The sequence below is a fragment of the Diadema setosum genome, chromosome 6 (assembly GCF_964275005.1).
Source record: "Diadema setosum chromosome 6, eeDiaSeto1, whole genome shotgun sequence".
Classification (NCBI taxonomy): domain Eukaryota; kingdom Metazoa; phylum Echinodermata; class Echinoidea; order Diadematoida; family Diadematidae; genus Diadema; species Diadema setosum.
Window position 1 is genome coordinate 3842880 of NC_092690.1, and position 15130 is coordinate 3858009.

General features: G+C 37.0%; 1 protein-coding gene across 1 annotated transcript in view; it reads right to left on the minus strand.

Moving 5' to 3' along the window:
* Positions 1 to 15130, minus strand: part of LOC140229906 (tyrosine kinase receptor Cad96Ca-like) — a 45368-nt gene that overhangs the window by 14691 nt on the left and 15547 nt on the right. Inside the window, exons 5-7 of the mRNA XM_072310103.1 lie at positions 14792 to 14938; positions 7962 to 8021; positions 111 to 221 (exon numbers count right to left, since the gene is read on the minus strand). Of these exons, the coding sequence (XP_072166204.1) occupies positions 111 to 221; positions 7962 to 8021; positions 14792 to 14938 (318 nt within the window). The remainder of the gene's footprint in view (positions 1 to 110; positions 222 to 7961; positions 8022 to 14791; positions 14939 to 15130) is intronic.

Below are 15130 nucleotides of genomic sequence, written 5' to 3' on the forward strand. Positions count from 1 at the left end.
AAGGTTTCTCATTATCTCACCAAAAGAAAATTTTAGAAACCTGAAATTAGGTCTCAACCATAATTATACGATCCCTTTAAGAACCCTTGTAACAAAATATTCATACAAACCTTTGTGGAAGCCTTTGCAGAACTGCACACTAATCAATGTTATAGAAACCGCAAGCAGTACACCCATGATTGACAGCGCGGCAACGTAACCAGTAGACACGGTAGAGGGATCTAGAATAAATTATTTTGTCAATTCAAAGTTTATTTCATCTTTCGACAAAGCATATATGTTTCACTTCCTTCGATAACAGAGAATAAGGTAAACAGAAAATTGTGTAATGAAAAGACTGTACAATAATTGAGGACGTTATAGTAATTACACATTGTGGTAAAAACGAAACAGAAGTGGTCAAAATGAAATACATGTATAACTGTTTAAAGTGAAAAAAATGGAGAAACCCACTAAAAAAGATACAGCTTGTACAATGTGGGCCCCTCTGAAAAAAAAATCGAAGAAAAAATGAATTGAAGCATCGTAGATTAAAAAAGAAAAGAAAAGAGGTAGAAGTCTGGATGCCCACTGAAAATTACCCGTTCCATACGGGAACCCGGTGGCCTGCGCATTAAGTCTATGGGCATTTCCCAATCCAGTATGGAAGGGGTTAACAGATAATTACACTTACTTTCATAGACGTGAACAAACATGAAACAAGACTAGACAACACAAGGCAATCGCCGAATTGTGTCTCGCCCATTCGCGTACAAGGAATTGATATTTTTTATAACTCCCACAAGTTAATTGACCTGCTTATGACCCTTGACCTTGTGGTGACCTTCAACACCATAAGGGACATTCACCATCCAAGTTTGGTCACAAACGGACAAAGGGATCAAAAGTAATGAGCCATAATCGAAACGCGCCATAAGAACTTAACATTGGGCCCTAAAAATTTGTTGGCCCCTTTCTGTGACCTTTGACCTTGTGATGACCTTTAACTCCCCAAGGGACATCTACCGTCCAGGTTTGGTCACAAACGGACATAGGGATCAAAAGTTAAGATCCACAATCAAAACGCGCCCTCAAAGTTTGTTGACCCCTGTCTGTGACCTTTGACCTTGTGACGACCTTCACCTCCCCAAGGAACATCTTCCATCCAAGTTTGGTCACAAACGGACCAAGGGATCAAAAGTTATGAGCCATAAATGAAATGCGCCCTAAAAACTTAACATTGGGCCTAAAAGTTCGTTGACCCCTGTCTGTAACCTTTGACCTTGTGGTTACCTTCAACTTCCCAAGAGACACCTACCATCACCGAAGTTTGATTGCCATTGTAGCAACATGTGCTGAGTTACGTGTGATAAGAGAGTCTTGCAAGTAAACTTTAACGTATGACCTCAAATGACCTTTGACCTTATCATGTGACCTCTTACGGCACCATAACATGAAGGTACCCCCAGTGCATCCATCACCCAAGTTTGATTGCCATTGTAGCAACATGTGTCGAGTTACATGTGATAAGAGAGTCTTGCAAGTAAACTTTAACGTTTGACCTCAAATGACCTTTGACCTTATCCTGTGACCTCCAACGGCACCATAACATGAAGGTACCCCCAGTGCATCTATGACCCAAGTTAGGTTGTAATCCAAGCAACTTATGTGAAGTTATTTGTCAGAAGAGAGTCTTGCAGGTAAACTTTAACATAGAAAAGAGAGTCTTGCACATACTCTTTAATATATGACCTCAAATGACCTTTGACATCATCACATGACCTCTGACAACACCATAACATGAAGAGATCCCTAGTGCTTCTATCACCCAAGTGTGGCTGCCATTGCTGTAACAGATGGCCAGTTATGCATCAGAAGAGAGTCTTGCAGGTAAACTTTAACATTTGTGACGGACGACGGACGGACGACGGACGGACGACGGACAGACGACGGACGGACGACGGACGGACGACGGACGACGGACGGACGCCATTATTGGATCCCTTAGTTTCGCCTTCACCTCCGGTGGGCGAGACAAAAACCACTACTGAAGAAAAGGCTGCACCGGACAAAAAGGGATGGACAAGACTAACAAACAGTAGACAAAATAGCTTAGAAAAACGCACTACGGAGACAGTGATCTTCGGCAGAAGCATGTCAGGAGAAACAGATGGTAGTTGTGGAGAAAAAAAGGTAATATTGTAACGCCTAGAAAAGACGACAAGGAAATAGAGGGACGCATGAACAGGAGTAAAGTTACGTAGACGGAAATTCAACTCTTAGAAGAGTATTATAACGGCAAATTGGAAAAAAAAAAACACAAATATGACCTAACACGTTGATTTCCGTCTATAAAAGGAAATGACAACTGAAGTCTGCTTAAAATGGTACGGTAATTATTAAGGTGAGGATTCAGGATTCCTGGGTACCTAAAATAAACCAAAGGTTAAAGATCATGCAATTCTAACAGGAATTCAAAGTTTATTTCAGAGAAATTGGTTTTGAAATGACCAAGATATCAAAAAACAAAGAAAAAAGAAGCAATCCTAAAAAAAGGTGGGCACCACCTTTTCCTAGGATTTTTTTTCTTTCTTTTTGGATATCTCATCCATTCCAATTTTAATCAAATGAATTTTAAAATCTTCTCATAATAAAGGACATGCTCTGTTATGCTTCATACACGCTTTCAAATTATATCACATGATACAAAAAAGTTTGAAACCTAAAGACACATCACAACCAAAACTGTACATCCCTTTCGATGTACCAAGTCGTGTCCAATGGCAGTTGAATCAACACCACAGAATAAACAGAGATCACGATTGCGTTTTTATACTATAGATATTTTTCTCATTTTTCTTAGAAACTTAGTCATTGTAAGCCAAATTCCTTGTTGTCACAAAGACATTTAGATTGGAATCAGGAAAAAAAGTGTGCATGGTTGTTTCAATAACATAATTATCTCTTCATTCGAGGTATGAACTTACTGTATCACGTGATGGTACTAAACTCTCTCTCTCTCTCTCTCTCTCTATATATATACATATATATATATGACAGTGCATCACAAAACGAACAAAAAGTCGCACCCCTTGATTTCACGTGAGGACTAAAGAAAGGTGAAATGGGTAAACCGAGTCAATCTTGATTTTTGAAAGAGCTATCCTTCTTCCACATTATTCTTCAGTTTGGGATCAAAACTTGAATGGGAAAGTGTGTTTTCAGCAGTTTTTCTACAACCCATTTTTAGGGGGGAAAGAGAATGGTCAGGTTTGTCTTACCGTCCCCTTTTCATTTCTTGAAATCCTTAACACATTCTTCACTTTCAAGTCTAATAACTTTTGAAAGGACAAATCTACTGCTTTGAAAGTTGGCAATAATCATGGGTAGAATGTGTTAATAAAACATGCTTAATTTCAGCCTAATCTAATAATCTCTTCATTGTAGTTGCTCCAGTGGTTCACATCCTGTGTTTTGTCTTTATTGTTTTTATATAACCTTTCACTACAATCTGGTCAAGTACCATCTAAAATGAAACTCGCAAAGGTGACTCCAATATTCAAGAAAGGAGACAAATTATGTATCAGCAACTATCGCACAATATCTTTGTTAACTTCGTTATCAAAAATCTCAGAGAAAATTGTTCATTCAAGGACAACTACCTTCCTTGAATCTCACAACATCATATCTGACTCCCAAATTGGCTTTAGAGAAAAACATAACACAACTCATGCCATTCTAAGTTTAATAAATACCATATCAGCTTCAATCGAAAAATCCTGTCATACTATCGGTTTGTTCTTAGATTTTTCTAAAGCATTCGATACTATAAATCACGACATTCTGTTGTACAAACTTGCGCACTATGGTTTTAGAGGTAAGGCTCTGGAATGGTTCGAAAGTTATCTTTCTGGAAGAAAGCAATTTGTTACCATTGATGGATATAATTCGTCTATTCAACTCTTATTCTTCCTTACCTTAATTATGGCGTAATGGCATGGGGAAATGCAATACAAACTAAAATGGACAGGGTGCTTCTCTTGCAGAAAAGAGTGATGCGTTTGATATGCAATACCGCTTGTAGATCACACACTGATGTTTTGTTTAAAGAAAATCGTATTCTTAAGATTACTGATTTATATCGTCTTCAGCTGGGTTGTTTTATGTACAATGTAGAAATTAACGCTACTCCTGTTGTATTTAAGGAAATGTTTCGAAAAAATAACGTTATACATAATTACTCAACAAGGTATGCAAATGATTATCATCTTCCTAAAAATAGAACTAGTTTTGCAAACAGAAATTTCATGTTTACTAGTCCTAAGCTTTGGAATTCCTTTGATTGTTCACTAAAACAAGCTGAGAGCTTGAATAGTTTTAAGTATAAGCTAAAAAATGTGTTTCTTGATAAGTATTAATAAACAGTATGTATATTTAAATCAACGTTTTCTAGAAGTACTTTCATTAAGTATACTCGGAAGGTTATCTTCTGTTTCATTCGTTATTCTAATGGTACACTGTATATAATGTACACTGTAAACACTTTATACATAAACTTGTGCTTTGTAACATATACATGACTTGTTTGTATATTCATAGTACGGTTCATGTGCCCTTGTAAATAGTGTATATATGGTGTTTTTGTTATTTCACTCAGCCTTATCTTTGATATCATTTTGTCTATAATCTGTAGGGGGACTACATTTAACAAGCAGTGCTTCTAAGTAGTCCCCTCCACATTTGTATATGGTGTTATTCTATTTCAGAATATCACTATATTTTGTATATACATGTAATATACTCTGTATAGTTTTGATATAATGTCCACTATGTGTTATCCCCTGTATATTTTATCATATAATGTCCACCATGTGGAGTGTGAATAAATTTCATTTCAAAATTTTATTTCATTTCATTTCATTTCATTTCATTTCATTTCATTTCATTTCATTTCATGTCTCTTTCATTGCACAGCTAGCACGGCTCGGTAAAGATTAAGCGCTTGAATAGACCCTGTACTTCAGAGCCTCTTTTCTCAGTTCACACTTTTCCAGAGTGTGCGCTTTCTTTCTAGAATTTAGATAGGTGAAGGGAGTTTGTTTGTTTGTTCATTTCCATCTAAGAAGACTTAGATTTCCTGATCCTGATCCTGATCCTGATCATTTTTTTACCCTCCAAAAATGATCAGGAATGCAATTCGTAGAGTAAAAGGGAAATCCCGAAGAGTTCTCTTCAACCAAACTAAGTTGGAGAAAAACAAGGAACGCCTTCCATTCGTGACCACTTACCACCCTGCTACCAAATCTTTCGTGAAACAAGGCAGGCAAGAATGGCCTACACTGGCTCTCGACCCCGAGTTAGGGAAACCTGTTGGAGATCAACCTCTACACGCCCAGCGTCAGCCCCCAAATCTCAGAGTACACCGAGTGGTAACACACCATGTGCTAAGTCTAGGTGCCAAATTTGCAAACACCTTATTACTGACACCAGGGTGAAAATCTCCAACAATGTCACCCTCCGTCCACAGAGACTTACCTGCGATTCCAGTAATGCACTGTATTGTCTAATGTGTGCAAAATGCCCTCACCATGTCTATTTCTATTGGTGAGACCAGCACCAAATTCCGGATGCGCTTTAATAATCACAAATCGTCCATCCTGAAAAATCGGAACGACCTCCCCGTTGCCAAACACTTCTACCTCCCCGGCCACTCACTGACGGATGTCAGAGTGTGCATTTTCGGGGGAGGTTACACATCAGCAGAGGAAAGAAAACTCGCCGAGTTACGAGTAATCGTGAAGAGTAAGAGCTTTCAAGGTGAAGGGTTGAACAGGGATTTATCCATTCTAAACGGTTACTCATTACTCAACGACGGACGGACAGACGCCGCAGGCGATCTTTTTCAATAGTCTCTCCGCACCTCCGGTGAGCTCGACAAAAATGAACGTACACACGGTAAGTATGCGATCTTCTAATTGCCAAGAGCTGTATTGTCCTCCCGTTCACTCATCTTTTCCAAAGCTCTCGAAAATCGTTTCCCACGCGGAATGCTGTATGACTTATGATAATCATTGTATAGGAGCTGATCGCTGCACTAGCTATCGAACGTGATGTAGTTTTAAAGGGAAAACTTCCGGATGGCATAAAGTGAACATTAATGTGTCAAATGCATTCTCTTACACCGCTTTATTTGTAATTTACACCACGAGCGACCTCCTTACGGCTGTTCAATTTTCATTTTCGCAACAATCTCTTCCTTATCAGTACATCCGGGAGTCCGCTATAAATGTGCGCACACTGGGGATGAAGGAGTGATAATAATGTCTTACAAGGATCTTCAACTCTGCTGGTATACTGTGAATGCACGCTTCCACTCAGAAAAATGGTAACAAGCTCTATAATTTCACAAATATTATGGTTCTTTTGCAGTTGCTAGTCTCGCACTAGCAAAGGTACATTGTATCTATTGTATCGCTTTCATTTAATTGTATAATCATTTTATTGTATATTTTATTGTATAGTCCCTTTTTGTAATAAGAGTGCAATTTACAATCTTGAGCTCATAGTTATTCTGTCTTTCAAAAAGTATTGTAATGGACTTCGGGATAAAATTCCAACAAGCAGTAGGCCTAAAAATACAGTTGCTGTGGTTCTTGCACACCATTTGGATGTTGACTACTGTTTCTTAATGAAATATGTGTGACCGTGCATCTAAAAAACCAACAAAAGAGGGGGAAGCAGGTCAACCAAGTCAGTCAGAAATGATCAAAATGATTACCATATCAATGTATACCTTATGAGTTTGAATACAATAATCACACATTTCTATGATTGATAAGAGGTTTCTATGGCATTGATCAAATATCTTCTCAATTCAAATTTCCAGCATTTCCAGGATAAGACTTCTCTCCTTTGAAAAAACAAAAACGAAAAAAAAAGCACGACATAATTATGTGCAATAATGAATATGAAACTCATGAAAAACTCAAGACATAGTTTGAAAGGACTATATAGTACTGGTTGAGTTGGGAATTCATGTTTTGAACATTCCTAAATAAGATAATGAGAAACCTCTTGTGAAATGTAAAAGAGCAGGATTCAACGTTTATTTGGTAAAAAATGGTTTTCAAATGGCTGAGATATCCAAACAAGTGATAATTATAATAAGAGGTGACAGGCCACACCTTTTATAGGGATCTCTTTGTTTTACCTTGTTTTTGGATATCCCAGCCATTTCAAAACCGATTTCCATCAAATAAACTTTTGATACCCGTTAGAATTGCATGCTCTTTGATATCTCATAGAGTTGTTTCTGAATATCTCGCAAAACGTTAAAAAACTAAATCATCACTAGCAGAACTAACAGAATTATACACACCCTTTGATACTGAACATACATTCGTTTATGTCTTTATGTCTGATTTATACACACAGAATGTACCCCATTCAGCAAATGTATGTGTATGTTAACAGCTCTTGCAATATTTTGTGATGCAGGTTGTCATAGGCAGGACAAGTCATATATGTGGCAGGCTATTGCAGCGTGTATCGTCAAAGGAAGAATAAACATGTTTTGTTTGCTTTGTGATTGTATACAACAACATGAAACCACCGACCACAATGCGTATTTTAAGTGCATGGTTGCAATGCGTTTGAATTCAAGGCATTTAGCTGATAGGCAATCACGTCATGATATGACTTTCTCTCTTTGTTTCGAGTTTGAAGAGCGTTACACATCAAAACCGTCGAAAACGACTTTCCAATACAATGTGATTTGGAAACATAATATCCAGTGCATTTCACATGGGCAGATTGATTAAGCATTAACACCAATGAACAGTCACAAGAACAAGTGCTGCATTATTATAAAACTTATTTCTTTATCAGCTCAGGGTATGATTTTAAAGGGTACGTACTTTATGATCACTAAGGAATTTAAGACAAATGATGTGTTTGTAAGCCAACAGCTGGCACACACCTACCGTTTGAAGACATCGGAACCGACGTTACTCCACTTGAGGTCGGTGGGACTGTCGTACCAGCTACATACATTGGTGGTGAAAACAACAAAAACACAAAAAACACACACAAATGGCAAAGATGAGTAATATTGCTTTACTGCTAAATATTGACATGCCCTTGTGTTTAATACACTTAAAGACATACACTAAGTTTTGTCACTAGGGCTTCCCGCGTTTCCCCGTTTTACGGTATCAAACATACACACACATCGAATGCACATCTTTTTTTCGTAAGAAGAAAAAAAAAAAACAAACGGTGGAATATCACACATGGACATAAAATGTATATGTCTTTGCGTACATCTAGTCTTTTTTCTCTGTTCTTCATACCATACCTGAATTCTTGCATTAACTCTTTATGTGCCACGTTCGCACGTCCGCACGTCGACGGCGTGCCAACTTCGCATATTCTGCTCAACAAACAAAGCCGCCAAAACCGATCGATAAAGTTAATCACAAATCGCTGCTAATCCGGCGGCACAATGAAAGCGTTTCTCGTGTTTTTGTTCCTCTCATATACGGCTTGCATTCTATGTGGTGATTGACTATCAAGCGGTGTTCCCAACTAGATTTGCTCGAACATTCTAAGTTTTTGTCACGGTTTTATGTGCAAAAGTCATGCCTTTACAGTACATGATGTAGCAAGTGGTCATTCAAAAGAAAAATTTAAAATAGATTCGTCATACAATTTATATGGAAACAAAGCTTGGCATTCCCCTTTAACTTTGCCTACTTTAATGCCCATCTTAGCAGAAATTTGTAGAAGTTATACAAATTGGAAAAACATAATTCTTTCTCAAAGCATGACTACCTTCCTGTCTCAAAATAACGTGGCACACAGGGGGTTTCTACCATGGCACATAAAGAGTTAAAGGACAAGTTCACCTTCATAAACATAAGGATTGAGAAAATGTAGCAGTATTAGCTAAACACATCATTGAAAGTTTGAGGAAAATCGGACAACCCGTTCGAAAGTTATGAATTTTTGAAGTTTTTGTGCAGTAACCGCTGGATGAGAAGACTACTGCAGTGTACGATGTCACATGCGTACAACAATATAAGGAAAATATAAAGGGAATTTCACAAAATTTCATCCTTTGAAAAAAGTACACATTCCCTTGACTCGTTACCGACATATGTCATGGGTAATATTATTCCCGTTCGCACCTGTTTGTCAAATGACCTCCAAACATGCACAAACCCACTCTAGTTATTCAGTAACCTAAATACTTGCATCTGAGTGAGATTCAAGTCCAGTAGAAATGGAATTTTCACCATTTTGTCACTTATATCCTCGGAATAATCTCGATCGCAGCTACTCGCTCGGCGATAACTTCGTTGCATGCTAGGAGCAGACAGCGCAGCACGATCTACAAAACACACGGCAACGCAGCAGCGAGCACTGCGATTAATCTGAATGTAGCTATCTCACAGTGACCACGGCAAGTTTTTCTATGGTGTCTTTAAAAAGATAACACTTTCCACCTTTCTCTTGGTTTCTACCGAGTCGCTGCAAAGCGATTTAGGATTGGGGTTGTTCATAGTGTGTGTGTGTTTGTATGTGTATTTTGTTTTATATACAAACTTCTTGATTTATCTTAATCTACCATGATGTTGAATCAAGGTAAATCAAGAATTTTTTATTTGATATTGACAATGTAGAATTTATGTTGCTATAATTAGTGTGTACAGTGTACTAGTATTAGTGTTATTTTGCAATGAAATAATTTGTATATTAATGTTCATATGAAAAAGATAGAAAAATAAAAGATTGACAAAGACAAAAAAGGTGTGTGTGTGTGTATATATATATATGTATATATAATTGGTGTGAATGAAAGACGATTGTGAAAATGTGATAAGACAAGTGTGAAGAATATAAGGGAAAGGCTAGGAAAAAGGGGAAAGGAAATAAAAGAAAAAGTACTCTAGCAGGCTAGTGTATCAAAAAATGAAACGACAGGTTTACAAAATGGAGAGTTCATTAAAAGAAAAGAGGAAAGCAGTTACTACAAAGAAATACAAATTGAAAACAAAAATGAATCAAACCTGGATGAGAGCAAAGATGAATATGAAGACAAGAAAGAATTATACAGATTGAAAAGGAAATAAAGGGAAAAAGTAATTATTAGAACGACATGTAAGAAAAAGATTGGAGAGGATACAGAGGAAAGGCCCTCGTAGTTGGAGGGAAAAACAACCCATGAAGGAAACAAAAAACAGGCAGAAAGTGGATCTATACAGTTGAGTTAAAAATAAAATTGAGAAAGATAGAGAAGAGAAAAATCACAAAGAAACGATTGTCAGGAAGGAATGGGGAATACATTCTACATGAAAATAGCATACACTCGCGCGCGCGCTCATTCAACCGCCGCCATGAAGCTACAACCGCTAACGGAAGACTTGGCCGAGGACAAGGAAAATTTCTTTTAGCTTTTCAACGACACCATACAAAAAGCCGCTCTATCGCTACATTCAGACCAGTTCGTAAACTGTGCTTGTGTACAGAGCAGAGCAGCAATTCCAGTGAATAGCGATCAAGATTTTCCAACGATTTTCCGACACTTGTAAACGCTAAAAGTGTAAAAACTTAACGTATATTCGACTTTGGAGACTCAGATGGAAGTATTTTAGGTTACTGAATAACCAGGGTGAGTTTGTGCATGTTTGGAGGTCGTTTGACAAACAGGTGCGAAAGTACACTAGCGCCTTATTCCCCCTACCTTTAGAAAGAGGCAAGTCAAATGCTCTTTTATTATTTTATTTTTTATTATTTATTATTAAATGAAAATATGTTGAATTTTCTTTACATTTTCTTTATACTGTTGTACTCATATGACATCACAAGCTGTAGTAGTCTCCTCGTCCAGCAGTTCCAACACAAAAATTAAAAAAAATCATAACTTTTGCATCGATTGTCTAATTTTCCTCAAACTTTCACTAATGTGTTCTACTAGCATTGCTGCATTTTCTCAATCCTTATGTTTATGAAGGTGAACTTGTCCTTTAAAATTGGCTTAAAAAGTAAGTTTGACTATAAGCCATATACAATGTCCAATAAACAATAGACAATATCAAGAGTTACTAGATCCTAATCCAACCTTTTTCTTCTTCTTTCATCTAGCGCCCCCCCCCCCCCCCACACACACACAAAATATCTGTTTGCGGCCATCGATAAAACTCGGGTACATGCCCTTTGGGGTGCAATTTTCCCTTCCTTCCGCCCTCTCTCCCTCTTAATTTGAAATTTGTCACCATTTGGATCTGTGTTTATGTTATGTTATGGCAGACGGTATAATGATGTTTAATCACAGAATAAACACTAGAAATGTATTTAACTCTTTATGTGCCACGGTAGGCATATTCTTAAAATATAACCTACATCAAAATGCTGATACATTATTTGTCGCTGAAAAAAAACAACAACAATGGCACTGTTTCAAGTTGATAAAACATACCAACACATGCATCAAATTGCACCATCAAGAGCATCAAAATGCGAACAGTTCTTACTGTATGAGGAGAACATCGCTCCGCTCGCACTCACCCATCGCATACTCCCCTTTCCCCATGAAAGCCTTGCTACGTTACTGAATGATCCCATTGTTCACTATCGTAGTCTATGTGCATATCGATCTGTAGCGAAAATTCGCCCGAGTTGGAGCGCCTACTAGTTTGGGTGCCAGAGGGGTCCTTAATTCGCAGCCCAACCTATTTCCTATTTATTTATTTATTTATTTATTTATTTATTTATTTATTTATGTATTTATTTATTTATGTATTTATTTAATCATTCAATTATTTATTTATTTATTTGTTTATCTAGTTTTGGACAGTGTCACTCTATCTCGGTTTGTTTGATGGAACATTGTATCCTGTAGGAATTTGAGATATTAAACTGCAATTGTCACTGTGGCATACCTTCTCAATAAGGCATGATTCTTGTAGAAATCAGGTTAAAGGGATAGTACAGTATTGGTGGAGATGAGAATTGGGCTTCTAACTTTTTGCGAGATACCAAGAAAACACTTATGATATAGTACAGAGAATATCATTTTAAGAGGAATTCAAAGTTTATTTGATGAAAATCGGGTTTGGAATGACTGAAACATCCAAAAACAAAGTAAAATAAAGCGATCGTAATAAAGTGTGGGTCCCACACTTTATTAGAATCGCTCTTTTTTTAATATCTCAGCCACTTCAAAACCAATTTTCATCAAGTAAACGTTGAATTCCTCATAGAATTACATGCTCTTTCATATTTCATAGGTTTCTCATTATCTCACACAAAAATAAAAAACCTGATATTGGGTCTCAACCAAAACTATAAGATCCCTTTAACCCATTGATTTCCTCTTTTTTTGTACAATGCATTCAGATTATCAATATATGTATACACTATTATACACTCAGTAATAAAAGTGAACATTTTTTTTTTCAAGTTTATATTTACTCATAGAAAATTTGAATACCATGTTATAAGGAATGTATTTGACTTTCAGTCTGGTAGGTCAATAATAATAATAAAAAAAAAAAAAACCTGTACGCATGACTGAAAACATTTGCTTTTCTCTTCCAAATTACTGAAGTACAAATTGCAAAAATGGACAAGTTGTCCTCCACTCTTATATGCTCTCCCATGTACAAATGACAACAAAAGACAATTCAAATTCATTACCGAAACAAATAAGTTTTAAGAATTCATCATATAATCTCTATAATGACTTTGTAGCCCGCATAGATAAAGAAAGAAAAAAAATGAGAGAGAGTCATACGAATAATTATTCTGTCAAATCCAAACTCAAATGGCATGGAAAAGGGCATATGAAGGAAAATGGCAATAAAAAATAAATGTTATATCAAATTAATAACGTTGGAAATGATTGTCGGTCTTTTAATTGAAATTCTTAAATTCCTAAATAACAAAACATGAAATAAAGAAAGTCTGTCCATTTTATCCCCTTTGCGGCTTACTCCCTTTGTCATTCGAAGTTAGATTTGACAGGAAACTGTCATTTTCCCCTTTAGTTTCCCACGTTTTGTGTTTGAGGATATAAAGAGATACAAGGGGACGAAAACTTATTTTTGCTATCATATTCATGTCTCTCATTGTGTTTAATTGGTCTTTTGTTTTTATTGAAACTAGAAGGGAGTCAGCAAAATGAACGACAAAACATAATTTCTTACAATCTTTACTTTTGTATCTTGAGGGACACGAATTAATGTGTTCGTTCACCCATGTCTGTGACCTTTGGCTTTGTGATCTACTTCGACTAACCAAGGGACATCTACTATCCAATTTTGGTCACAAACGGACATAGGGATCAAAAGTTATGAACCATAATCAAAACGCGCCGTAAAAAACTTCACATTGGGCCCTACAAGTTCTTTGAACCTTGTCTGTGACCTTTGACCTTGTTATGACCTTTAACTTCCCACGGGACAGCTAACCTCAAAGTTATGTCACAAATGAATATGAAGAGTTAGGTTTCAAAAGGTACTACATCCAAGTTCAGAGAAAAACGTGATTTTTGTTTTATTATCATCATATTTAGCAAGCTCAGACTGGACCGATATTTCCCCCTATTATACTGCTATATGATACAACAATAATCTTTATTTTTGGAACCGAAAGTGGATATAGCATTTTTTGAAACCGAAATTGCACATACCAGAGATATATTCAGTTTGATGTCATGACATGTTTCTCTCATTTTATTTTCCAGCAATGGTTTTGATGGGGATCGGATACGAGGTCAAGGGGGCCTATGTAATTAACAATGCCTTGCCCTATTTAGCAGCAAGAATAACAAAACCAATTTGCACAGATAATGCCCTACTTCTTCCTTGCTGACCAATTTTTTGAATGAATGATTGTCACTGGTCATAGGCATTCAAATAATTTTCAAATGATTCAAATGTTCTGGAGCCATCGAGCGTGTAGGTGGGGAAGGGGGGGGGGATGCATTAATGCTTATAGTGGGGGAGGGGTCACAAAGACACAGCGTCCCTTATAGGCCTACAGGATTACCCGACTTGCACAGGGACAGTTTAAACATGTGTATTGTACCCATGATTGTGACTCCTAAGCCCCTTTTTCTTTTACGACAGGCTTTTTTTTTTCTTATTTCCTTTCTACACCACGCCTTTTATTTTCTGTTTTCCTCTTTGTTTTATTTTTCTTTCATTCTCACCAGGTGATTTCTCCCTTCCTTTTCCTCCTCTTGTTTTTCTCATAATTTCTTTTGATTTTCTTCTTTGTATTGATTTTTTGACTATTTCCCCCTTTGTGAATTTTCCCCTCCATTAGAGTGTCACCAGAATACTGTTTTTTTTTTTCGTTCATTTTTTAAAGGAAATTTGAAAGGGAAAGGTGGAAAAGCAGCATCTGAATGTGCTGTATTTTCCACAAAGCTGTAATCATATTCTTTACGTGAATTTCATTCTGGTATGTCCTTTTTAAGGTAAGATAAAATCTGATCGTCTAAAAGCTGATAAAAATTTTTAATCGAGACGGTCGGCATAATGCATAATGTAGCATAATGTAAATGAAGACCCGCTCTTTCAGAAAATATTAAAAAAGTCAAGTTCGGCTAGGTTGACCCATTTCACATATTTTCAGTCCTCACGCAAAATCAGTGTGTGCGACTTTATGTTCGTTTTGAGGTGCACGGTCACATATTTTCTTATTTTCTTAATCGACAAACTGAAAAGAACTACTGAACCCATAAACATACTCCCGTCAGCAGTTGAAGTATGCATGCACGTGAAATTCGGCTGGCTCCAAGTACCGTCAGACTGACAGTAGCTCACGGGAGAGTTCGCCGGACAGAATCCACCACAACAGGTGTACACAGCGACTCCTCGGTATTGCCTTGAAGATACGGTGAAGCTACTGACATGCTGCACAGATGGTGGCTCTTCAGGGCAAGCGACAACTATCCAGGGCGAGAAAGATGATAAGGCAGTAGTTTATAGCACGAGATTATGTACTTACACTGGGATGGATTTTCAGGCGTTTTAGAGAATTACATGTACTAGCCATCATTGTGACATTCGAAATATAAAGTCTATACCCCAATCAATGATCCTGTAATAATAATGTTCATGTAATAAGAAATGTTATTCAT